The sequence below is a fragment of the Monopterus albus genome, unplaced genomic scaffold, assembly GCF_001952655.1.
Source record: "Monopterus albus unplaced genomic scaffold, M_albus_1.0 scaffold72.1, whole genome shotgun sequence".
In the NCBI taxonomy this organism is placed as follows: Eukaryota; Metazoa; Chordata; class Actinopteri; order Synbranchiformes; family Synbranchidae; genus Monopterus; species Monopterus albus.
The window spans coordinates 23500-51429 of NW_018127952.1; the positions used below are offsets into that span (position 1 = coordinate 23500).

The window sequence follows — 27930 nt, forward strand, 5'->3', positions numbered from 1 at the left end:
TGACACTGCGGGTTGATTTTAACCCCAACTCACTATCTGAGCTACGGATGTCAAGGGGTTGTACAGCTAGTAGCACACATTTGCTATAAAGTTCATTATTATTTGGCTTACTGTAAACAGGAGAAAGTGCCAAAAACTGGCACCCATCACAGTCTCTTAAAACATGTAAGTGCACCTGAATTTAAATAATCAGTTATCGTTGTTAGGATTGGGTTTTTATTATTATTGTGTAGGCTATTTACAAGCTACATCTCCAAGTGAAACCGCAGATACAACACAGAAACCGCAGGTTTAAAAGAGAGAGTGGGTGGTTTTGGCAGAAGCGTGAGCAGGTAGAAGCCGCTCCGTGTCGCTGCTGCTGCCCCTCATATGTAACACAATCCCGCTGGGGAGGAACAAACAGCGAGCAAGCAGGGAAATGCAAGCATTGACTTAATTAATCGGCGCCGATAATGCGAAGATAGGAAGGGAAAAGCTATCCCGAAGCGTAATTTATTCTGTCTCGTATTTGGAGAAGAGAAACAAACGAGCATAGAGAAAAACTTCCTTAAATGACCAGGGTTCTGTGAGACTGAGCTGGACAACCCGGTGAATCGAGTTTGCGAAGTGCTCTCACATTTCAGTTGTGTCTCAGCAGCAACAAGACTTGTTCGAAGCTCCTACACGGGGAATGAACTCTTTGGACCACTGATCATTTGGGGACTTTGACTGCGCCTCTAAACATTTTTTTTCAAATATTGGCCTCTCAAGCAGCCAATATAACCGACATATAGACTATAAAGGAGTTGTTCCTCAAGTCCGCGGCAATGGGGTGAGTAATCCAGAAAGCGCTGTCCTTCAGAGCGCCTCTTGTGACACCTGCACTAACTGAAGTGCTATGGATGTATGGTGAAAATACAGCAACATACCACTACAACAGTCTAGTCCCACTGCCAAGCTACTGAATAAATTTGATCATAGCCTAATTGTCGCTGCCGCAGCGCTCGCCTGTGCGTCTTGGGAGCCGAGGAAGACCACAATTTACTAATTTATAGCCAGGACTATTTTGGCAATGAGGGAAATCTGAAAGGTGAATCGCACATCTTTGCTACTTGTGAGATATCCCGATGTCATGTGTGAAAAATCTTGATGCCATAATGCTAATTATGGATTTTTGCAGCGTATTATTTTTTGCAGAATTTCAGATGGGTTCATCTAATCCCTCAAGTTCCTCCTTATCTGTCTGTATGGATATGGTTTTGAGAGGACTGTGATTATGGAGGTGCTGGAGTCAACACTGCTCACTTGCAAGGAGAGATTATACCTCTGACAATGTGTGTTATTTTTGTGTGTGTTGCCATTGGAGGTAGCAGTATACTCCCACTGTTGTTTACAGGGCACAGTACATAATTTTGCTTCCATAGTCCTATGAATGTTGACTTTGTGGCTCAGTGCCATAGTTATGCAATCGCAAGCTCTCCTCACATACATACACTTCCGAGTTTTCTCTCTACTTAATCTTGTTTGCTCAACTTTTATTTGTTTCTCTTTGGAAATCAAAAGCCTGAGCTTTATAAATGCTACCATTTGCAACATAAAAACTCGATTTATGTGAAAGTGAGACAGAATATGAATGATAAACATAGTACAGTTAATTATTTTTCGAGAGCATGTATGTTTTTAAGAAACCTGTTCAGCAGTTCTTGTGCCTTCTCAAGAGTTTTGGTGTACACACCCAGCAGGTTTGAAACTGAAAAGACTCAGCCCTGTTGTCATAAAACTGGCCCAGTGGGCCAGCGGTAGCATAGCAGCCAGTTCAAGTCATGAGGTCACACCTACTGACAGTCAGAGACATGGCAATGAGTCTCTTTTTATTAATACCCCGATTTCAGCCAGTGCCAATCCGTAATATCGAACAATTGGATTTATATTTTTAGTTTATTATTTATTTTGAAAGACGGACACAAGTGGCACTAGGATATTCTATCTGATCAGCCTTTCTCTAACTACTGTTGAAGGTCACAGACTGATAGAATTTGTTTTCTCCATAATCATTCGTTTATTTCATAAGATGTGAAAAATGCCCCATCGCAAGCTCTCAGAAGCCAAGGTTAAGTCTTCAAACTGTTTTCTATGTCAGGTCAGCAGCCCAAAACCTATAGTAACAATGTGTAACTGATCTATCATTTAAGACTAATAAAACCACCAAATACTCATGTTTAAAGTCTTTGATATTTTATTTTAAAAATGACTCAAGCTATTGATGTGGAACTGACTAATCAGCAGATCTAGTTCATTTTTAGTCTAAATTCTTGTACACCGTGAATGGCCTCTCAGCACATAAGCTGATGTCTTCAAATAGCCTGTTTTTTTCTGACCAGCAGTCCAAAATATAAACAATTAATTTCTACTTTTTTGGAAGGCAAAAGAAATCCGCAAAAATAAATATGTTTTGATGTTTGTGCTGAATTGTTTTCTCAGTTAATCATTAAGCTTCTTATATTTCAGAAACCATTAAAACCATCACCCTAGTGCCATAATACCTACAGTGTCCTGGCACCAAGGCTAAGGTCATTAAATTGTTTGTTTCACAAAGCAGCACTTCAAATCCAAAAATATTCTGTTCCCTATTAAATATGATGAAGAAAAGCAGGAAATCCTCACAATTGAGCAGTTGGAACTAGTTGCAGATTAATTTTGTCACTTGACTAATCACATAATTATTTCAGCTTTGTTTGTTTACAAAACAGTATTTCGGGAGTGAAATCAAGACTAGGTTCAGATGCATGCTTAACTGCAGTATATTACATCTTGATTATATTTGGTAATGACACAATGTGAGTAGTCATTGTAGATAAGATTGTATGTCTCTTCATGCACTTGTGCTGTGGGAACTTGGCCTTCCTTGCTATCATGTAAATCATAGAACTTTTGAGTATCAACTTAGTTTAAGGTTAGAATAAGTCTACAGGAAATGAATGCACAGTAAATCAAGGTAACGTCCGTGCAAGGAATGGACACAGACCTCTGTGTATGTTTAGCAGTATAGTATTTTTTGCAGGATTTAGGTGTCCCTGTGTCCCCCAGCTCTTGGCTCTTAAATGGAGTTATAGATTAACCATAGCTGACACAACACTTCTTCAGTATCTTTTCATGTCCCTCTCTGATCATGTGAGCTATCAGTGACTTTTTGACCTTGACACATTTTATTAATTACGTCATTTACACATAATAAACCATGTGGTGCAATACTGTATTAGTCTAAATTATATTGTTGCCTGTGTTTTCTGCATGCCCAATAAATCAGGTATGTAATTCAACATTACTGGATTTAAAGAGGTTGGGGAAAGTCTAGTAATAGTGGGAAAGAGAGTCATGGTGGCTGCATTTTTAAATTCAGTTCTGCATCTTAAATGCTGTGTCTTCAGAATTATTCCAAAATACAGCTCTGATTGCATAAAACCCCCTTTTTACAGAATAAGTAGACACAGAGACAGCAATGCAATCAGCATATTGCTATTTAAAGTAAATCAAGCTGGGAGCAGCCTTAACACAGGGATAGATGATAATCTCCCAGCTAGCCAGAGAGAATGACAGCTAAAGGCTTAACACTCATTGATTAGGCTCTGTGACATGTGACATGGCAGCAGGTCTCTTGGCTTCCCAGACTGGAGACTAGACTACAAGTCTACTTTGAGTGTTCTCTGTTGGTAGTTCAAGTCTGGAAGTGAAGGTTGTAGAGGTGCAGTAGGGGGATAGAAGCAGGTTTGTTAAAGAGTCATATGTAAATGAAAGGGAACAGACTGATGGTGGATTGAAAGTCTCCTCACCAGATGGTTGAGGCCTAGGAGGCCATCTGCCGCCATGCTGTGCCTCAGACTTCCTCACTTCCTTTTCCTCTGAGCTCTCAGGTTAGGCTGGGCTCTGCATCCTACCGCCTCAGTGTGGTGGAGGGGGACCTGCTGTGGATGTTGGTTTGTATCTGGCCTGCTGTCTTGATTGCATGGGATCCAAACTGTGCTCTCTCTCTCCCTCTGTACTGGCATGAGCTATAGTACAGTATAATGTGTAATATCAAAACATTTCAGGTATAAAAGGTCACCTTAAATAATAATAGTTAAAACACTGTCAAAATAAAATAACTTGGACAAAAAATGGTATGAATAAATTTCATCCACATGTTAAGTAGCTCAAGTCTGGAAGTGATATCATAAAATACCAATATAGGAAAGTAATGAAATTAGGTAGCAGCAAATTCCACCCATCCATCCATTATCTATACAGCTTATCCTGAAGAGGGTTGCAGGAGGCTGGAGTCAGTCCCAGCTGACACTGGGAAAGAGACGGGGTGCACTCTGGACAGCAAATTATTATTTTGATTTGTTTTTTCAATGATTTGTAATCGTTTAGGGTGGGAGTCCTAAATACTTCAAAGATCCCCAGATGATTAAATGGACAATAAAAGCAAAAATAAAGGTTTTACAAGAAAAAAAAATGCTGTGTATATATAAACATTTTCTTTGCAAAGTTTTTGGTAGAATAAAAATCTTAGACTAATCAGCAAAATTGTGAAGAAGATGTCAAACTAAATAAAATGCAGTAATATTGAATACTTATTTGTTTTGTTCCTCTCTTCCAACAGTTATTGCTACACCTTCGAGTAAAGAAGAAAGGCCTTAACATAGCCTTAAATGGTTGACTAATGCTGACAATAGAAACATTCACATTAGGTCACTGTTAAGCTGAGACAACATACCATTTTTTGGTAAATGATAGGAGAAGAAGATAAAAGCATAAGGGAGAGCTGCCAGGGTTCTCTTTAACTGCTAAATTAATTTATTTCCACCACACTGTATTTCAGTATTAAATAAATAGTCGCACACAGCTGGAATCGTAGAGTCCAGGTTACTGCATGCTGCAGTACCTGAAGGCAAACCTGCTCTTCTTTGACCCCTTGACATCATAAGTCCGGCAGCAGGCTTATTTTTATAAAAGCTTATGGGGTGGCGTAGAGATGATCCCACTGACTTTTCCTGTTCTGTCCATTTTACTCATTCACACAGACAAAATGCTGCTCTCACTAATAAGGCAGCCCTGCTCTCTAGCAGGCCTCCCAGGTAAGAATGACAGAGAGCCTCAGTAATGTTCATATGTCTCATGAACAGAATTGTGCTATCTAATGAGAATTCAAATGATTAATTTCTGGTATTTTATGTGTAGGAGTTTGTTTCTAATTTTCATGTTGTTGGAGTCTGTTCACTTTGTGGTCTATATATGCATTTCTTATCTTCTATCTCAGACAGATTTGGAAGAATAATGGGTTGAACAGAAAAGTCAAGTGTTGGTGTAGAACTAGCGAGAGTTGCATACTCTAAGTCAGTGTTCCTCTCCTCACTGTACTATAGCTATCTGACAAGTGAATAATGCAGCTTTTGGCACTAAAGTTCTTTGAGAAGACAAATGCAAATTCCTTGTATTTTTCAGACCATTTGGGCTCAAGGACAAAATTTTGTATGAACTGTATGCTGTACAGAGTGCATATTTAGCAGGTCATTGTGATGCATTTTCACTGAAAACATCTGGATATCATTTTTTGAAGCCATGTGCTCATCAAATCAATTATTTTGAATCCCTTATTGAACTATTTAAAGTAGTTTAATTAAACAAGTGTACCGTTTCTAATTTTGCTCAGTGCTGTAACATAAACTTAAAGGCTAAACATATAGCCTATGACTTTTTGCTCTGCGCTCGGGGGCTGTGCTGCAGCTGCAGAAATCAGGGAAGCTTGAGTAAAAATAGATCTGTGAAAATGAATTTAAATTTACTTTATCATTCAGTAGAGTGCAGTCTTTTTTTAGCTGCAGAGCATTTAAGTGGCTTTGGCTGAGTTATCATGTTTGTGCATGTCATCAGTCTTTCGCCAGTTCCTTTCCTGATGTTTGTAGTATAAACGCTACTTACAACATTTAATAGTTTGGAATGTGATGAAATGGAGGATCACTTTGTTTAAATCTTCCGGGGGGGCATGCTTGTAGTACAAAGAGACTGAAGAGATTAGCTCAACAATAGGTGAATAAATGCTTTCATAAGTTAGCTGTTGGCTGCAGAGCTCAACGAATGTGGGTATTTTACCAACTTGGATCCAAACTAGAACCAGCTATCAGAACTCAACCTTCTGCTGGTGGGTCTGCGCTCAGTAGTACCTGGAGGTATAGTTTGACTAGTTTATTCATCTCCAGCTGATTTCATGCTCCGGCCATATTCCAAAACCCAGACAGCACATGTTGATCCTATGTTTCTGTTGACCCATTTAGAAAGTTTCATTGAGCAGCAGGACATCATGAATGTGTACATAAGTGTATGATTACCAGGTTCAATCCTTACACGATCTGTATTTGTGTAACTAAAAGTGCCATCTTGTGTGACTTCTAGAGTTGGTAAAGTAACATTATGTTCACTCTTTGGGAACATGAAGAATGTTGCAGTGCACATTCTTTACATTGCTGAGACTGTTCAGCAGATTACAAAACCTGTTGGGTGTAAGACCTCAAATTCCTGAATCATTTATTGATACCTATACAACGGACATGTTTCAGAGATAGAAGACTGATCGATGAGAAAGGTTTGTTTGGAAAATGAGCCTGAAGTGGATTCTTAAACCCAAGAATCAGTATCACTTTCTAGCAGCAGCATTAAAATTGCCATTAAGATTTTTATTCAAATATAGAAGTTGCCTGCTGTTGTTCACATTTCCTGTCAAGACATGCTTCCCACCCACATCATTTTAAGTCTTCTTTAAGCAACAGGATAATCCTTCTCTTAGCAAACTTTAACTCTGGAGCACATGCTGAGGTAAATCGTGGCTAGTGCTCTAGCTACCATTTTACAGGTTTTAAGAGAACGAGAGGCAGGAAGGCTTAGCTGTGCATCACTCCCCATATTGCTGCTCCACATTCCCCAGAGGTTATGTATTGCTGTAATGGCAGCTTTTTGCTAGCACTTTTCCTCATCAGAGCTGAAATCATAGTTGTTGGGTGTCTGATCATAACTTATGATACAGATGTATTGTATGTAAAAAGATTTTTACAGGTACAGTGCATTTGGGTACGGTCCTCAGCACATTCTTAAGCTTTTAATTTCTTCTTTTGCTAGTACACAACATGACTGCTGCATCACCATTGTGCGTGGGTCTGAGGTTGGTGTGTAGTTCTAAGGACAGACTGTGTGAACTAACTCCAACCTAGTACCCACACACAGAAACACACACACACCTGTAAATTATTTATAGCACCAGATGGGACAGAGAGCACCTGACAGCCAGCGGAATAAAGAATTCAGTGGTTATAAAGGCCCAAATGTTGATTTCTGTGCTGTTGTTCTTGTTGTTGTTTTTAAAATCCAGTAGAATCAATTGACCTAATGCTTTCTATCTGAGGAAAGCAGATCACTGGATTCCAGTGGCAGTTGTTTGAGTGAATCCATGTGTTCAGAAGTGGCCTTTCACTTCTCTTCCCTTGCCAGTGTGAGCTGGCTCCAGACACTGTCACTGCAAAGGTCAGTGTGTGTGTGTGTGTGTGTGTGTGTGTGTGTGCGCACATGTGTACATAAAATGACAAGAGTGATCTGTATAATGGGTTTAGTTGTTCCCAAAGCAGATGAAGGAGGCGATTAGGCCTAAAGGGGGCAGTGAATTTATTAGGTTTTCATTTCTGTGAGATCCATAATCCCAGTGGAAGTAAAAGCTTTATTAGCTCATGGATTTTTGCTGCCTGCCACCCTGTTTCACTGAAACAATATTATAGTGCTTTAAAGTAATGCTGAACTGAGTGCCTATCTTCTTCACAACTCCTCTTGTCAGGTACTGTAAAAGCATTACAACAACAATGGCAGCATTTGTTAGTGAAACCTCTTGCCATACCGGAGGAGCTATGTTTGCGCTAGCTGTTAGTTTGGAATAATTTTAGTGACTACTTAAGAATATGCTCTTTTTGTGAATGACTTTTTTGCTGTGCCACTGTGTTCAGCTGAGCACCCTTATGCCCACTTCACACATTTTGTTTTAACCTCTCAAGTCACAAATATAAACAGCAGGGGAAGCAAACTGAGAAAGAACGAATGCTAACACTATCGGGATTTCACAGCAGAAACTTAATATTGTGAGAAGTCTGTGTGGAGTTGACATAAGTGATCTGTGAACATTTGTTTCAGTTGCACCTAATCTAAGGCATTTAAGGGACTTGTCAAAGAATGGGCCTATGTCTAACTAATCATCAGAAAAATGCTGCATAGATAAAGCATGCAAACAAATTACAGCTTCACAAAAATGCACAGGAGACCAAACAGAATGAAAAGAAGCAAACCAAAGCATATGCATTGTTTCATATCAAAGTTTTCAACAGCAAAATTTTAGATCAGTTAATTCTAATCTTGACCATTAATGGATTCACTTGAGGTAAAGGCAATGTTTTTACACATACAGTGGTTTCAGTGACAATCATGCAGTTGCTGGCCCATTGTGGCCAAGATCTGAACCCTTCTCTTAAGCTCTTCTTATTCTTGACACACAGTGCTGCAGTCATGATGTACTGTATTGTTGTAGACCAACCTAGAAGTTACCATCCCTCTAGTCCCCTTGACAAAAAGCCAGCCAGGTTGTCCCTAGGCTAAGACTAATTTGGAAAATAAGCTCTGTCACAAACAACAGTTCATGACACTTGCATATTTTGTTCAGCAAGATAATCTTCACCAGTTAACACCACTTTTATGATTTTTAGAGCCCAAATACAACCACCAGATGCACAAAGCTATAAAGGAACTACACCATGGTCCCATTACTTCAGCATCACTACCAGGACTTCCAACTTGTAAAGTGATTTAGCACAAAATCCTTTTTCTCTTAGCATGACCTGATCTAGCTGGTGATCATGTTAGTTATAATAGTTTGCAAGTGCACATGTTTAAACATAACGACACTGTGAAGGCAGAGTAGTGAGTAGATGAGTCGCCATGTTTGGCCTGATGATGTGCGATATCCCAGTCTCAGTTAGCTGCTTGTTAGCAAGTGCCTTTTTAAGACATGTAAAAGCATTAAAAATTGTGTGTGGGATATTTAATGGTGCATTTTATATTGTAAGAATGCACGATGGTAGCTGAGCGTGAAAAATCAATGTAGAACTGCAAGACCATGAGCAACTTCAAGAGGGTTAATGTACCAATATTGAGCTCCGTGTCAGTTTCACCCTGACACAGTCACATTTTGATTTTCAGCAAGATTCTTCCCCATGTTCTTCAGATACATGCATTATTAAGTTCTGAAGCTGTCCTCTGATCCACTCATCCATTCCTCACTCTTGAAATTTCATAGAAGAAGCTTGCAACCACCTTTTGAAAATACAATTTCCAGTGGCTCATTTAAAACAGCTGGGCCCAGTCCCCGTGAAGCACTATGATTAAAGGGAAGTGCAACAGTTTTTCTCCTTTTAGTGTCAATTGCCTGTACACTTTGTATGGAACTGAGATTATGGGTGTGCTGCATGCAGGTGTAGTTATTATTGCTGTCCTAAAAATGCTCCTGGATATCACAGACCAGCCCTTGTTGTTAAATCTGGTAAATCGTGAAAAGTATAACAGTAGTACATAGTCAGAAATGGTAGTATAAAACAAACGTGGTTTTTGAATTAAACATGTAGCTTTTCCATCTTTCATCCAGAAAATATTTGAGATTATAAATTTACACGTCCACAACTGCACTATATCAGACCAGTTAGTGAGTGTGTAGCAAAGTATGATTTACATAGCACATTTTGATGCTTTAAACAACAACAAAAAAAAAAAGACAGAGGAAAAGGGGGTTTCCTGAACATATTTCATAACAGTTTTCAACTGCTGACATCACAGTCAGCCTATACATGTAGTATTTGGGTGTGTGTATGTGTGGGTGTGTGTGTGTGTGTGTGTGTGTGTATACACACAAGTGACATAGAGAGAAATGTGTATTTGAGGATTCCATAAACAGGAGGAGCATTTCGACTATATTTTTTCCAGTCTGCAGTCATTCAGGTTTAACAGGCGCTGTGATCCTTTTCCTTCACCCCCATGCTCATGCTCTTCTGAGTCAACCTCTCAAAGATAGAGGAAAATGGGGCAGGGCATGGCGTCTTTCAGCTATACTACTATCTCTATTACAGTCTGCAGTCCATAGCATTTCTGTTGTTAGCGCAGTTTCTCTACCTTGTGCTGCCTAATTTACTTGTTAGTTAGCCAATAGCAGCAATTTAGTTTAGTAGTAATAGTAGCATTTTGTACAGTTTGTCATTCACCAGACATCTGTAGTTTATGTCATCACTAGAAAACAGGATGGAGGGGCAGAGAGCGGTTAGGAGCAGCTTATGGAGTCGGTTATAGAGGCTGAAAAGAAATCAAGTGTAGTAGCTTTAAATTAAAAATGTAATGTTTCTTAATACTTATTTATTGTAGGTTCAATTTCTGGATTTTAATTGAAAACATTATTTTATCATTTGAGTTGCTTTTAGATGCCTTCAGTCCCCTTAGTGTTCATACTATCTCTACTTTATACTGTTTTGGTGATGGAACTTTTTTTAAAATTCATAAATCATGTAATTAGTTACAGAAACACCGAAACACAACATATGATAAATCTGAACTATGGCCAGGCCCTACCTTTGAGCAGCTGGATGTTACTAACCAAGCACATGGTTCTCTGAATGAAATAAATATTCTAAACAAAGATAACCAGAATAATCTTAAAAGCCCCCTGATTTTCATCAGACCAACCAATCCCTTTTTTAAAAATTAGGCCTAGTATTTAGGCTTTGTTTAGAATAATGTTATGTCCAGCCATACGTGTGGCAGCAAACTCTCTCTGACTACATTTCAGCGTCTACGCACCACGGATTGATGATTGTGACAGATGTAACTTTTTCAAGATATGTTTGTTTTCCTTTTAGAAAAGTGATGTGAGAGAGAGATGCACATTATTTTTTTCTGTACTGAAAACTGATCATTTTAAAGTTTTTGTTTTGTGTAAAGACAGCAGTGACTCTTCCCTTGTTTGTGTTACTGCAAGTAAATAATTGTCATGTATTTGGGTCAGTGGGGAAATCTTGGTCCATTAAATGACCAAGGTGAGTGCACACACATATATACGAGTGCACAGCTGCACACAAACTGTGTTGCTGTCACGTGTGTGTCAGGGGGTATGTGTTAATAGCTTTGGGTTGCTATGAGGATTTGGGTTTGTGTTACATTATCGCCTGCCTGTTCATGGTGATACTGTCAGGACTCTGCATCTCTAGAGACACAGCACAGTGTTTGCAGGCATAATGAGATGGAGACGTGTTAAGAACTCAGTACACACTTTAATACTGTAACACCATGTGTTTGGCTAAACGTTGTGAAACGTGGCTTGTGGACCAGTGGATATTGTCTTGATCTGTGGCTACATATTGTGTGTCTTATCTGCAGTGATCCTCTTCTTACATTGTCCCTCTCTCTTCTGCTCTCCAGGGAGCAGCCGATCTACACCACCAGGGCCCATGTCTTCCAAATCGATCCAACCACCAAGAAGAACTGGGTTCCTGCCAGCAAGCAAGCTGTCACCGTCTCCTATTTTTTCGACAGCACACGTAACAGCTACCGCATTATCAGCGTGGATGGAACCAAGGTGTGTGTGTGTGTGTGTGTGTGCGCGCATCGATATCAGGAAAAAAAACATTAACCTCTCTCACAAGAAGTTGAGGCTGAGGAAGAGCAATCAAAACATTGTCAAGAATATTAATGATACATTGGCTGTTCCCATCTTTGATCAGTATCAACCTGATATGAGACCATTTAATATTTCTTGTGCTGCTCTGTTTCTGAAGTCATGAAGGTCATCTTTGCCTTCCTGTGTTCCTTTTTTCTGCAGTCTTGGTAAAATATACAAAATGGTTCTCAATCAGGACAAAAGTACACAAAATCACATCTAAAATAATGGTCGACACTGTTTCTCCCTGTTTATTTATAAGCAAGATATTGTAACATAGGCTGAATGAAGAAGTAAGCGGGAGACAGAATTTGCCTTTCTGTGCGCAACTGTGTGCCCCATACACCACATGACCCTACAGCTCCGCCACATGCTGAAGCCCATCAGACCCTTTAGTCACGGTGCTGTGCTCCAGCTAACTGGTCCCGCCCCATAACAGAACATGAACAGAACATTAACCCACAGTCTCTGCCCCAGCAGGGCATGCTGGGGGACTCCGCCAAGCGCTGCTCCACCCTGACACTACAATATAAACATTTAATAAAAAATAGCTTGTAATACACTGTGTACACTCTAGTGATGAGCAGATAATAGTGTATAATTCTGTGTTTATTTGAGTGGTAGAGTAATAATAGTGCATCACCTTGGTATATGCCACACTTGATGGTCACTTGTGCGATTGATGAAGGTCCTGATGTCCCGTTGTCTTTGTATAGTGCCAGGCATTCCCAGATCCATGTGTGTGGCACTGAGCTGTTTGCACACAGCGATCCATGTCTGTGCTGACATGGCATCTACTGCATAGCTAAATTACCCCCTTGTAAGATGGACACAGGTTTATTCAAAGCTTAAAAATGTGTTAATAGTTCAGCACAGGAAAGAAGAATAAGAGTTCTCAAAGTTTGAAATCAGTCTGAACAGTAGCTAACATCCTCTCTAAAAACGTAACAGAAGCCATGAGCTGCATACCTGCTGAATTGTTATTAAACTAAATTGTGTAATTTACTGTCATCAACCAACAGCCACCAGGATTTAAACTTCAAGGTCTATTGAGCTTTTATCAGTCACACACTGGATCAGCTTTTCTTCTTTCCAGTCAAATCCATCTGGACTGATTTCTGACCTGGTCTTCTGTGTGTTAACGAACAAGGACTTGCTTGGTTATAAAGTGCACACTGTGTATAGAGACATTTCATATTAGGGCAAGGTATAAAAGAGGCTTATTTACAGAATGATTTATGATTTATCATCACAAGAACATGTTGTTGAGGTTAAATCATGCATGCGATAAAGGACACTATATGAGTGTGCCTATATTCCATATTCACACCCTCTTCTTGGCTAAGAGAAAGAGTAGATTGTGTTTCCATGGCAATTGCAGCCTTGGTTCTGTGTGAAAACTGGAGGAGAGTTATGACGGCACTATCCCTCTGCAGACACTGTCAGGCAATCACCTTTAGCAAACTCTTAAATTACACAGATTTCCTGAAGAGCCACTTTAAAGACCGAATGGGTTGACAGTTGTTTGGATCTGTTTTTGTCCAAATTGGTGGTCCTTTTACCATGCAGTCCGTCTGATAGCTTGGTTGTGTCCAACCTTAACAAAGTCTGCCATCCATGATCTATACAGCACAATAATACTCTGGATAAAGGGCCTGTGGAGTTCAGTACTAAGACCACCAGGCCAACAGTTTAGGGGGTATCTCACACAGGAACTCACACTTAGCTGGCAGTTTGTTTTAACAACAACACTAATACAGGTGAATAGAACAGTCCTGCAATAAGTCCTCCTTCATAAAGGTGGACATGTTCGGTTTTTGTTCAAACTGTTTTAGAGAGGCGTTGATTTAGCTGTACGGCCGTTTTGAAAGATGTTGTTTGTGGCGCTGTTACACAGTACAAATTATACAGAGGGCTGTTTCAATTGTTTAGCCTACCTTTATTAATATAAATGGTGTGAGAAAAGTCATAGAAACACCTGCTAGTATAATGCAATACATGCAGTTGAATCAACACCTTTCTAAAACAGTTTGAATAAAAACTGAATGTTCTCACCTTCACGAGGGGAGGATTTATTGCCGGAATGTTGCATGGACTGTGTTAGTTTAACCAGATGTACCTATACACGGCCAACTGAGTGCACCTGAATGTAGACGGTGAGAATTCTCTGCTATTGCTGTTTTCTTTATTGAAAAAATAGACTGGAATTGGCCTACTACTCTCTCTGCCATCCTACTTGTGCCACTCTTTGTCCTTCTATCTCTGCTCTCCTGTAACCTTGAGTAACAGAGCAGTATGTGTCATAAAATGCCTGCAGGCATCAGATGTACAGTATGTCAGGTGTGAGGATATAACTTTATGGATCACTATTTCAATTTAGAGAGGACTCCTGCTGATTTTAACTTGATCCATGTTTCTAGTTAATTTAAGTGAGTCAAAGTGATGTGAGCAAAGTAACCAGAAGCGAGGATGTGTTGAGTCATATCAAGTAAGTGTTGAATACAGTTTCTAGTCTGTACACTAGCTGTGAGGGAGAGAGGCCCGTCTAGAACAGTAGTCTGTGCTGCTATGTATATACATGAACTACGACAGACGATCGGCCTATATTCATCCGTCCATTGGCCAAGCAATGTGCTGCTGATGATACAGCAAGTAGAGGAGCACATCAGCACTTCTGACTCTTGCTCACCCAGAGTCGTGTTTCTGTGCCAGGCACTGTGACAACACAATGAAGCATTTTCTTGGGGTACGTTATGAATTATTCAAAGTGGGATAACATATGGAAAAAACTGAAATATTTATATATTTTCTTCTTACCTAATTTTCCTCTTGCATCCTGCAGCATCTTAAACTACCCATGTCTTAAATTTCTTACAACTATTCTCAGAGCCAGTGTCTAAAATTAAGGTTTTGTAACATGCTGTTGGCAGGTGAGTAAAAAAAGATGTTTCTGCCAAGAATAATAATTCAAATCCCTCTGAGCTTGTTAAATAGAATTGTAGCTGTAGGTTTGTTTTAACTCGTTTAATGTATATGCCAATATCAAAACCTACAGCCATGTTTTCTGTGTTATCACCCCTTCTCCTCTGTAAAACTGTTGCAGCACCCCAAGTACACCACTGTGTGTAGCTTCACTACTTGTTTACATCATTTTGTTTCAATCAAGAAAAATCATAAATTTCACTGGAAATGGGTCTGGACACGTACACTCCACCCTTACTATCACTGTCCCTGCACCCCAGACATGCACTTTTAAATTGGAAATTACTAATATCAAGCTAGTTTGGGGACACGATTGATAACCCAGTCATTATAATGGGACAATGCACTGGGTTGATACAAGTCCCAAAACAATTAACCATTAGGATTATACTTGCACCAAAGCTGGGATGAGCTGCAGAGAAGCTCCAATATCAGGAAATTCAATATTGTAAACATCAGTGTTTGTCATTAAAAACAAACTGGGACAGCAAATAATAAATGCAGATCATGCCTCAGATGATATTTGTTTTTTGTTTTTATTAACTTCTTCCAATGAAAAGGCTACTATTTATTAGCTGAATGTCAGGACTGGAGGCTGTGAGGCAGTAGCATAATTCCAGGCTTAGAAACTAAATTTCCTGTATGTATTGTGACCAAAATTGCAAATACATTGTCGGTTCAGTCTCAAGCTGGAATTATACTTCGGTGAGGATACTGTATATGTAAAGGTCTGCAATAAGGGTTTGCAAAAGGCTGCAGCGAGTAACTGTAGATAGCAGAGGAGCTGACCTGCTAACTTTCAGACCTTGACATTATATTGTGGAGTAAGCTGCGTTAGCCCCACCTCCACCCTTTGCAAACCAAACTTGCGTCACTGTCACCAGGGAACAGTGTGCTGTTTTTGCAGTCTTAAATATATGGTGTGATGAAATGCATCAGGTAATTAAAGTGGTAAAAAAATATTTAACATTTCTTCATGCACCTCACACCTCTGCCTGATGATTAATCATGATACATTTACATTTTGGTGTCTAGTTTGAGTGGACATGGCAACCATCATCTCACCTCTCTTTGGCTGTGTTTCAGTTATCACGCTTCTGCCTCCTGTTCATCTTCACGGCTATCCTCGATGGCCAGTTTTTATAATTATATTGATATATATTCTTCTAAAACTACAGTAGACTTTGTGCCGTACATTCAGCTGGAACTCGCTTAAGTTTGCAATTGCTGACCACAGTACAATAATGAGATACTAAAATGTAATATAGACCCATTTAGTTTTTTAAAATGGAAAAAGGCCCTTTATGATATGTGCATTTCACTCATGTTAGCCTAGGGTTTGGGCTCGCTAGATAACCAGGTCATTTAACTTATCACCTTTAAAATCCTCCCACTCTGTGCAGCAGGTGTTCTTTTTTTCCACCTATGATAAAACCTTTTGGCATGTTACATCCGCCATCTTTCTTACTGACTCCACAGACACATAATCAGCCGAGGAAGGTTTCTCCGTTAGCCTCCTGGCTGTCTCGGAATTTCTAACTGACCCTCAGGCCGTTGCCCAGTCAAACTTCACTGTGGCTCCTGTGCCACTAGATCCTCGGCACCAGCACAGCTGCCAGCGTCACTCCGCTCTCTTTTCCTCTGTCGCACCCTCCCACTCTCACTTGGTCGGTCACTGAGTTGGACACCCAGACATACCAGCACATATTTACAGGGCCACAAAGATGGGACAACCTCGTCGTCCTGTGCTTTTAAAGTGGAGTTTGGGTGAATCACTATAGATTGGGAACATTATTGTATATCCATCCATCATGAGAGTGCACTGAACTGATAAAGTAACAGGCCATTTCCCTGAAAAAAGGACATATAGTTTAGTCTATGATTAGACAATTATACCAAAAAGGTGAGGTCAATGAAAAACATAGTTTCAATTAAAAATCTTAAATCACAGCAATAGTGGGCAACAAGACACAAGGCCTCTCACAGGCAGACATGTCACAGCAGACAGGTGCTTCCATATGTGCTTTTCAAGCAATGCAATGGAAACTGAAAGCAGCAGGTGAAAGGCACATTGGAATTGGAAAATGTCCAGAAGCACCACCAGCTCAGAACTGTCAAACTAGAGGGGTCCTGGCACATCCATTTACAGTCTGAACAGGTCTATATGGAAAACGTTCACCAAAAAAGCCACTTCTGTGATGTGGAACCAAAGTCAAACAACTCACCTGTGGATGGAAACCCAAGGGTGCAGAAAGATGTCAGCAGGTGCTCTGAACTGATGGGTCAAGTTTAGACATATTTGGCTCTAACAGTAATAATTTCTACAGTGATTAGTGTCTGCAGACAACAGTGAAGCATTGTGGAGGTTCCTTGCAAGTTGGGGCTGGAGTTATGAGGGGTTGGTCAAAATTAGGTGTTTCCCCAAAGCTGACAAGTACAGGCAGAATTCTAATCCCTCACACAATTCCATTGATTAATTCACTTCCCTTTTCCAGCTCTATATCAATTTAAATTGATTAAAGTTTCATTTATCTTAACGCATTTCCTTGAGCCAGCACAATAAGCTCTGTTAAATATTGTCTCAGGCTGCTTGAGAAGGGACATTTAAGCGTTGTTCAGTCTTTGCCCAGGTTGCTCTTCAGGGAAAATGAGGTCACCTTTGTTTGAATGAAGCCTCTGGGGAAAAATAAAGGCTTTACCAAGCTGCTGGTTATTTGATTTTTAAAGTGCTGCTCTCTTTATAAACCCTTGATGTGGGAATGCAGCTTGAATCAGAGGCTGCTAATGTAATATTTACAGTATTTGATTTTGATAAAGGATTTGGGGTGTGTGTGTGTGTGTGTGTGTGTGCATGTGCAGTGATCTCTCTCTATGGGCATGTCTAAAAAGGCTATTAATTGCATGCTAATGTTAGCTGTTCTCTTAGCTCACTGGCTCCCTTTTTGGGTCTGTGCGTCCAGTGATGATGCAGTGTCAAGTGTTTTAACACAATCTCTGAAACGATGGAGGGGGAGACTTAGGGAGTGGAGAAAAGGACACAAATCTCTCAGCAATTTGAAATCTTGAATCCTTGTGTTCAGAGCGATGTTGCTATGAAACAAGGGCTGCACTGTGATTAAACCGTCTTCTACTGTTCCTTAATTGTTGGTAATTTGTATGTGCTGTTTTCAAGTTCTCTCTTATCTTGGTGGTGAGAACCTGTTCATCTAGATGTTCAGATAGGTTTAGACATGTCTAAATTTACAGCAGTGGCAACACAATAAACCCACAAATCAGCACAGTCCTGTCAGGCTCAAATTCTGTTTTAAGCATCTATGGGTTCCTACGGTCACTGTTTGTACACAGTTTTAAGACTGCAGTAGATGTTTGCTGGTCACTTTACTGCATAGATACAGTAGGAGCATGGTACACATGCACCTACAATGCCAAATATGGGGATGATATACTGTATGTATCATTTAGAGGTTAGGTGATCGGCACCATGGCATAGTGTGTGTCCGTTTGTGTGTGACTGTTTTATTAATTTATACATGTTTTGGGACCAATTAGTTCTTTTTAAATAGTGGAATCAATTGACTGGTACAAATAATTTAAACAATTATTTGAGCACAATTTTAGTCTGACCAGACAAAACAAATGCATACATGTGCAGCCCCATACAGTATACTTGTCCCCACCTTCACTGTCATTGTCTCTGACTCTTTGCCATCATCCTACTTCATGAGTTTACATTTCATTTAGTTGCATTTAAAAAAATTAATTTTCCCTTTGTATAAAGGATATGCGTTTTTTTTTTGTTTTTTGTTTTTTTGCATAAAACTGTTGTGATATGTGACATTGTGGAGGGTTTAATTGCTTTGTAGTGTAGAGCCTCTTAAGCATGAACATGTTTTTATGAAGTGGCTCATTCCAGCAAATGATCAAACTGATCACTGTGGGCACAGTGACAGACATGGGGGGTATATTACTGATTTGCTCCTGTATGAATGGAGCTGTAACAGGGGATTGCCCTTTGCTAAATCAATAGGAGAACTGACTGTGAATGCAGCTGCCGGAGCTCCTCTAAGCTGTCTCAGTTGACCCAGCGCTGACTACACTGACCAGTATGACAGGGCTTAGAGAATAATGTTAACTTGTTTTTATCCCAACAGGTCATCATCAACAGTACCATCACACCCAACATGACGTTCACCAAGACATCGCAGAAGTTTGGCCAGTGGGCAGACAGCAGAGCCAACACTGTGTTTGGACTGGGCTTTGCTTCAGAGCAGCAACTGGCCAAGGTGGAGCTTTTCTGCAGCATCACAAAAAGTTGCAAAAGCCTTTGTAAAGATGAGACATTCCATATTTGTATTTGTCTTAAAACTTGAGTGTGACTGCGCAACATGTTGTTAACTGAACATCAAATGGGGATCTGAAGCAAATCCAAGGACATGCCAGATGTCCTCACTATCAGTGTTGAGCCAGTTATTTCCTTGATAATCTTAAGAACATTTTGATGAGTCACACTTTGTATAATATTTCAGCTTGTATTGCTGCTAATCATCACAGCTCTTTCACATATCTCTCATATTTTCAGTTTGCTGACAAGTTCCAGGAGGTGAAAGAAGCAGCCAAGCTAGCAAGGGACAAGTCTCATGAGAAGGGGGAGACGATGAGTAATCACTCCCAGGTAACTTGTAACTCTGCTGTCTGAAATTCAAGTTCAGTACAACACCCTGGTGTCCACTTTCCTATGTCGTGTTCATCTACAGACAAAATTAGCACTGCAGAGATAATAATAAATCAGGTTTCAGTACATATAAACGCACTAAAAATCATTCTTGTAATGTGAATCTTGTCATACACAAGAGGCCAAAGGTCATCCTAAGATACATACTATTGTACCTGACAGGCGCTGCAAATCAGTAAAGGTTTCTCAGTTCCACACAAGATATTACAAATTAGTAATTCTGTCAGTAAGTAAAGAGCACTGATTTCAAGATAAATCCATCCTAAGTCACCGGCTGCCAGGCCTCCTCTCTGCTTGCACTGGGGTAGATGGCAGGAGTCGGACTCTGCTCTTAGGCACACAACGCTGTTGAGACATGACAAATACTGGCAACAATTTTTTCCTCACCCCTCTGCTGTCATAGTGGATGTGTCGAGGGTATGTACAGTGCTTCACCCAAATTAGTTCAGGCCTCTTTGTCACAGCGACAGGCCGGAACCCATCAAACCTTTAGAAAGATGCATGTAAGCATCAATTGAATATTTCCCTGAACTCTAACAAGTCTCCTTCTGTGCCCTATAAGGAGTCTGGACGTGAGACACCCTCAACCAACCAGGCGTCCAGCTTTAACGGGACAGATGATGAGAAAATCTGTCACGTCGTTCCGGAGGCTACCGTGCTGAAAAGTGAGAACGAACGCCTCAAGAGTGCGGCAGAACATAGGTGAGGTTTAATTTCATGGAAACATCTTTAATGTGACATGCATGTTAATTTAATCTTTAATATGTTTCTCCCTTCCTGATTAAATCACTGATCAGTCTTCCCTTTTATGTCTATTCCATATCAGTATCAATGTATGCAATACTTAAATCTATAAACTTTTTTTTTCTTGTGTTCTCATTATCTCGGCACCAAGATGTGCTCAAATGTTCTCCCTTTTCATTTAAATGCTGTCAAGATGATGATTTGTCCCCAACAAGCTCACAAATCCTCTGATCCAATCCAAAAAGCGTTTTTCTATTCCACCATTTGGTTATCTGGCCTTTATAATCCAGATGTACGAGTATAAATTGATAATTGTGTGAAACACCAGATGTAGCTCCAGATGGGATTAAAATGACCACAGGACATCAGAGTCAACTTAAAACTACAGTAAGTGAATTTAGCCAGAATTAGAACTGGGTAGCAATGGAAAAAAGTTTGTCCCATCTGGATTAAATGACAAATCTGGGGGGGAAATCTTTTTTTTTTCCCCTTGAAAGTAACTGAGATATAATCATACTGATATGTAATTGCTAGTGTGACCCAGTGAGTCATTTAGCCAGTACACTGCACATATACATTAGTCTACAGAAAATACAAAATTCAACACATATTGAGGTTTCCACTAAGAAATGGAGAATGAATTTAATAGTTACTTATATATCTTATTTTGTATTCTGCTAAAACCTAATTGAATTTCTTAATATTTAATTGGTGGTTAGCGCTGTTGCCTCACAGCGAGAAGGTTCCAGGTTCGGGCCCCACCTGGGACCTTTCTGTGTGGAGTTTGCATGTTCTCCCTGTGCTTGCGTGGGTTCTCTCCGGGTACTCCGGCTTCCTCCCACAGTCCAAAGACATGCAGCTTAGGTTGATTGGTGGCCCCCGCCCCCCCCCCCCCGTGACCCCGCTCAGGGACCAAACGGTAGAAAATGAATGAATGAATGAATGAATGATTATTTAATTAAATGATTTTTCTCAATGTCTAATCTGATGATTTAAAAAAAATTATTTTCTGTTCCTATCCAGCCTTTCTTACATCTTTTTGATTGGCGAAAGTTCACTTTACTACAAATGTATGAATATAGTTGCAAAATAACTTAAAACAAAGCCTACTAACTGTATTTTATGAATTATTTCAATTCATCCTTTAACATCGGTTTCCCTGGAAGTTAGAAATTAGATGTTTTAGATGTTCCACTCAATGGAGCTGTATCTTAGGGCCAAATTAGACAATTCTTTCCAGGAAACATCCCAGGAAAGTACAGACCTGTAAAATAAAACTGTGTTTAAAACATTGATCCTACAGTCATTCTGTGACCAAAACACTGTTGTTGAAGGAAAGACAGCATGTCAAGCTTTTGTGTTCGATTTCTGTAGGCTATAGCTGTAAAACATAGAGTTGTTCCCTGTCTTTGGTGGCCCCTTTTTCATGCTTTCATAAGACTTCTGGGATTGTTTTTTTTTGTGTGTGTGTGTGTGCAAGTGTGTCACAGCAGTGAAACTGCAGAGGACTGCAGAACGCTGCAGTGCAAGTCTGTCCACACTTGATGGAGAGTAACACACTTCAACCCAGTATAAGTAAGGAAACAGTGGTGCATACTAAATATACATCACAACCTCTGCAGCCTTATTGATAAGACAGAAACAAACAGGATGAACAAACTGTTGATGCTGACCTGGGTGGCAGCTCAGCAGACCTTTCACACTTTCCCCACTTATTTCATCTGATGACAGTGTGATGTGCATCACAGCTAATTATTTATGACTGGAAGGATTTTGTAGTGCTGTGTGTCATGTCTGTGGGCACAAGCAAGGCATTTCAACATGAACCTGTCTAAATTTTCCTTCTATTAATAACTCTCTTTCTGGATCTCTCTCTGTCTCTCCTGTCTGACAGTAACACTAACACCAAGAAGTGGGAAACAGAACTGCAGACTTTAAGAGAAAATAATGCCAGGCTGGTGGATGCGCTGCAGGAGTCTTCAGCCAATGTGGAGAGCTGGAAAAAGCAACTTAGTGCCTGCAAGGAAGAGAGTGACATGCTCAGGGGAAAGGTAATACAGTCATGCACTCCTATAGGGAAGTTAAATAATGTACACAAACCCTTCAGTCCCGCTGGAGGGAAAGGTAACAGGTTAGAAAAAAAAGAACAAATCTGCACCACAAACTGTCTTACAGTAGATTTTATTTTGCATGTTTGTTGGGATGAGTGAATCTGTCACAAACCTGTAACACATTTTATTAGCTTTTGTGTTCCCTGCACCAGCTCCAAGTCCTGTATAAATAGAATCATTTTAGTTTCTTAACCAATGTGGGCTGTTACAGCAGCTGGGCTGGTGTTGAAATGATACTCGTCATTTTGGAACATGCTGCCAGTGTTTTCTAAATGCTAGTGTCAGTTTTTAAGATGACCCCACTTAATACAGCATATCCAGGACAACACCTGCGCATGAACACATGTATGATGAATAAACAAAATGGGAATAAGTTCTAAAACGCCACTGTCACACTGACACTTTTTTAAGAAAGTAAATGGCAACTCTCTTCCTGTTTCTTTGTGTGCTTAAGATTGCTGAACTAGAAGCCCAGTGTAATGAAGTCAATCAGGACAAGCAGAGAAACACCCAGCTGAGAGTACGAGTGCAGGAGCTGGAGGCTGAGCTACAGGATAAAGAGCAGGTGAGTCCTGAAACAGCTGGGCCAGTCTCAAGAGCTGGGTAGTTTTTAAAACAATGCAGAGTGGTATGTTTCATAGAAACCTCATCATTTCAACATGAGAAGAAATCAGTTTAACATTAGCTCTCCTCCCTTACATTCCAAATTGTATGTTGTCTTGCTCATTCCTATATTTCAGTGCGTCTCTTCACTGTACACCAGCTCTGGGACTATTGGTCTTACTCAGTATCACTCCTCTCCCTCAGGAAGTGATTTTCTTCTGTAGGAAATGATAGGTTTTGTTCTGGGATTTTGTATGGATCGATCTTATTTTCGCAGGCGCAGCTAAACTCAAACCTTTTAATAATGCCCATGGTTGTTTTTCCTCCCCTTCTCAATTTACTGTTATCTTTCATTTTGTGCTACTTTTGTTTCAGTAATTTGCTTGATGTTTGTCTAGCTTTGCTACCATTGAGCTGCACTGTGAAAATAGCTGCTATAAATGAATGTAAATGAATCCACTGACTTTGTCTCTAGTCCAAGCAGCAGGGAATTTTGGCACAAATACCATTAGTGGCATTCCCTTATGTCCACTGCATCAGTCATCCATAATCCAAACTAGCTGACTGTCAGCCAAGCAGGGCCTAGTGGTGCTGTTATTTATAATGACGATGAGCCCCGCACGGCCACACAATCTTTGACCTTTGCTTGTTGCTGTTTAAATGCAGTTTCTGTCTGCAGACAAATGACCAAATGATTAGGACTCATTTCTGGCAATGTATGAAGAGACTTAGCTGCCTTTTTCCATAGTGGCAATGTCTCCCCCCCATCAACCACGGAGCCGCACTGCTTTTTGTCAGGTCACCAACCTCAGGACTGCAGCAGGTCGAGCTTTATACTGTTTTGAGTCTGTCACATAAAGATAAAGAAAATGTGCACATTTTACTAAAGTTCAAGGTGACATCTTCATCAGAGCTTTACAGGAAGATTAGTTTCAATTATGGTCAATTGTAATAACTTTCATGATTATTGACCAACAGTACAGTTACTACAAATTTACTGTGATGCAAGACGAGATAATGCTGCGTATTCCCCCATTTGAGAACCTGGAACCTTGAAATGTTTGGCCTTTTTCCTTGGGGGAAAAAATGACTTCATTCATTATTGATAACTGCCAATTTATTTCCTGTTGATCTACTAATCTTTGAGGCTCTACACTTCATATCGCTTGTTAGTCTGATCAACAAATTGGAACTCAGATGTACAGCCATACTGAAACGGTACATCGACACAGAATCAGGGATAAGAAAACAATACCTTTGCTTGATAAATGACTTCATTGATCCTCAGATGTGTTGATCGATTTTATGTTGATCACATAAATTATTCAACCAGCTGCTTAGTTTGAACGTACTGGTACTTACTATAGTGTTTTAAAATAATGACATTTATGGCTGAGCTGTGTGGAGACTCAAACCACGTGGTATGTGTGGGATATTCTAGTTTACCCCCTAGGTATTAATAGAACATATACATCTTTTCTTTGAGAGCTGTATATCTTACAGCACAACATGAAGGAAGTAGTTCAAAGAGCTTTAGCTGATTTGGAAAGCCTATTGGCAAAGGATGGTATCCTCTGGGGGCTGTAGCATTTCCACAGTCCTGTGTATCAGCCCTAATGCTCCTGCAGAAGGAAATCACATTGTTTGCAGTGCACTGATAGAGCAGACAGCCCACAGAGACTCATCTGCTGAGTGACTCACCCCCTTCTAGAAATGCCTACGCTCAGCTACTCCAATTAAAAATGTGCCTATGAATCCTTAAGCACTGACCCCATTGCTGCCCAGCCATGAACTAACAGAACAAAGCTACTGCAGGTGACTACACGGACTCGACCTGCTATTCCTCGGCGTGGACGTGGTGGCATGAGAAACTGTCTGTGGTGTATTTGGCTTAAACCAGTGGGTGGATAAGATTTTTCAGAGCAATAAGAAATGTTTAGTTGAGGTGAAAGCAAACATGTAAGCACACAACAGAAAAACACAATCATGGCTTCATATGTGTGTTTGTGCTGGGTAAGTGCTGGCTATTAAACTTCTTACTTTTTCTGTACTGCCTCAAATGTGTCTATCAAAAACAGAGATGTCAAGCTGTCAGAGAGAGCACATGATTCTTCTTTACATGTTTTTTGATTAGACAGTTTATTATTTCAATCTGAGTCAGATATGATTTGTTTGCTTTTTGATTCACTGGTTTCTGAATTTTTCTTCCAGGAGCTGGAGAACCTGAGGAAGCAGGCAGAGATAATCCCTCAGCTCATGGCGGAGTGTGATGGCATCACTACAAAATTGCAGGTACATTCAAAGCACCCAACATTTCACTCATGTGATTTACAGGCGCGTATAAAGGCACAGCAGAGAGCTGTACAGTTCTTGAGTTTGCAGCACATGTGAGGACACAGTGGTTGCCGTGGCGAGGTGACACACAGGCTCTGAGGTATAAGCAGACAGAGATGGAGAATAAGAGTTCCTATTCATCATTCTGCCTGAGGGCTGGTTACACAACATTCCTGCCACGTGTCTCACTAACACACACTAGTTACTCTATCTATTAATAAAGGCCCAACTCTGAGTGGATTATCGCCTCTTTGAAAGGTTCTCTCTTTCTAGTCTGTGAAACAGAGATGCTACATCTCTGTCATGGCTTATTTGTGTCGTACAGTGCAGATATGATCTCTTTTGCTGACTACAGACACAGCTGAAGTCATTTGAGAGCTCTGCCGAGAGCTTCAGTGGCCAAGTCTTATGACGTTTCTGTAAGCACACGAGTTGTGTTTGTAAGGTTTTGGGTGTGAGAGTCTGCTGTTGCCAAAAACCCTGGAACAGTGCAAACTCACACCCATCACCTCCTGTATTCCTCGTAACAAAGAGCACCTGTTTTACAAGGCTGATTTCTCATTGAGTAAGACTTTCTGTAAAACCAGAAATGCTGGGCTCTGTTTTTGCCAAGTCTGACAGGATCTGCACTGATAGTGATGCTCGCCTCTCCCTGTTCTGACTGAGTCAGAGCAGAATTTTGTCATCCAATCTGTCGTTGCATGTGCTTCCTTTCAAGCCGGACAGGGAGGAGAATAAACCCAACAATGGCATGCCTGAAGTTCTTGTGCTCCACTACACTCAACTGCATTGTTTTTTACAACACCCAGCTGGGTGAATGACAGTGACAACAAAACTGGCTAAAGCAGGAAATCATCTGGCTGGCTATCTAAACTAAGGACAAGCATAGACAGTGCATGAGGCCTGGAACCAAAAGTGAGCCAGTGTCTGTTTAGAAACAGGTTAGGAAATCAAAAAAACCCGTTGAAAATGACTTTCATGCTGCCACGTTTTCCCTCATGACATTGTTTATTCTTGGATTTTTTAAATCTGGGTCTATTTACTCCACCTCTGTGTTTGTGATCATGACTCCCCTCTATTTAAAGACAACACCCCCTGTGGAGATCAGGTTTCAGGAGTCAGCTGGAGGATACAGTTATGCCGGCGCAACACCCATTTAGCCCTCCTATTTTAAACCCCTCCTTTTAATGGCATCTTCAGCATTAATGTGTCACTCGTGTCCCCTGCTGCTCTGAAGGAAAAATATGCGTTTCGTAAATGTAAGGGTTTGGTTTTAAGTCATGATGACATAAATAGCAGTGGCGCCTGCAAAAAATATTTAGTGGGAGGGGCAGATAGGGCCAGTGAAACTCTTGGTGTGGCACATTAAAAAGGCTTTACAGTACAGAGGAATTTCAGGCTACACCAGTTAGTGGAAAGCTAAAGATGCAATATTTTAATGTAAAATAAATTCCATACTGTTTACCTCCTTGGCTGATCTCATGTGAACATAAGGTTATGATATTCACATGAGATCAGTCAAGGAATGATTAATTTTAAGTTCCAATTTAATAAATAGGGTCGTTTTTGCTGCATTTTGACAGATGTTCTCATACAAATGATCTCCACTGATAACTGACCTCTTTGCTGTAATGTAACAACTTTGTTCCCTTATTATCTGTGCACAGGCTGCAGAGATGAGGAACAAGGAACTGGAGGGGACAATAGAGGGTCTTCAGATGGACATAAACAACACTCGAAAAAAGCAGGGCAACATGAAGGTCGAGCTGAAGAAGTTCATGGATATTCTGGATGGAAAAATAGATGAGCTGCATGAGGTCAGGCAGGGGCTTTCAAAGCTAGGCGTTGATAACTGAGAAACATTGCACTGAGCTGAAAGGGTCAGAGGACAGGTACGAAGAATACACTACAGTTTGTCTTCACCTACTTCCCCAAGGTGATGTCCACTCAAACTACCCACTTTGGCTTCTAATAAACACTACCATGTGAGGAAGATGTTTTGGAGAGGGAGAGAAAGAGAGACTGGCAGACTATGAGGAGGAAGGCCAGCATGCTCCACCAAATGGCTCCACTGTGTACGCTGGCATACTGAAACTAAATCAAAAGTCACATTTTGAGCTTACTTATCCGTTTCTGTGGGGGGAAACGGCTTTAAAAAGCTGGTGGCGGGTTCTTTGATTCTGTCCATCTTTCTTTTTCTACAGGCAGTCTGAGCTTAGAGTAGAACAGGGGACTTAAAAGGGCTAAAATGAGCAACACATGAAGACAATGCTGTTCAGCATCACTCAAGTAATAATTGGTGTCACTCCTTGTGGGTCCCCTCAGAAAATTGGGAGATAAAACCTTTCCACAGACTGCCCCCGTTGTTGCCTCTCGTCTATCTCAGGTGTGTTTGAAGACGGTTTATACGCATTAGATTATATGCACATGTAAAATGGCCGGGACACAAAGTGCCTCCAGGTGAGTCTAAATCTACCTGGCAAGGAGAACTGGCCAAGTGATGACCATCACCATAATAATAACTTGATGGTTTTTGTGTGGAAAAATACACATCTTTGCTATTGAAATGAGATGAAAAGAAAATGCAAGCAGGCAAGCCCATCCCACGGATGTTACTATACTTAATGGATGTTAATTTGGTGAGAAACTCAAAGGACAAAACAGGCATTTGCACAAAAACT

General features: G+C 40.4%; 1 protein-coding gene across 2 annotated transcripts; it reads left to right on the forward strand.

Moving 5' to 3' along the window:
- Positions 1–27930, forward strand: homer2 (homer scaffold protein 2). Of its 2 annotated transcripts, none has more exons than XM_020605801.1 (9): positions 1–165; positions 11506–11662; positions 18877–19008; positions 19305–19397; positions 20020–20159; positions 22096–22252; positions 22767–22877; positions 25127–25207; positions 26917–27930. In XM_020605801.1, coding segments are annotated over exons 1-9 (1062 nt in total). In that variant the 5' UTR covers positions 1–163; the 3' UTR covers positions 27106–27930. The 2 variants fall into 2 exon arrangements, with proteins under 2 accessions (XP_020461457.1, XP_020461456.1); XM_020605800.1 differs by lacking the exon at positions 1–165 and adding an exon at positions 256–811.

Coding starts and splice junctions, on each gene's coding strand:
- homer2 (XM_020605800.1), top strand. Junction 20,160..22,095: donor AAGAGTGCGGCAGAACATAG/GTGAGGTTTAAT, acceptor CCTGTCTGACAG/TAACACTAACACCAAGAAGT. Junction 22,878..25,126: donor AGCTACAGGATAAAGAGCAG/GTGAGTCCTGAA, acceptor TTTTTCTTCCAG/GAGCTGGAGAACCTGAGGAA.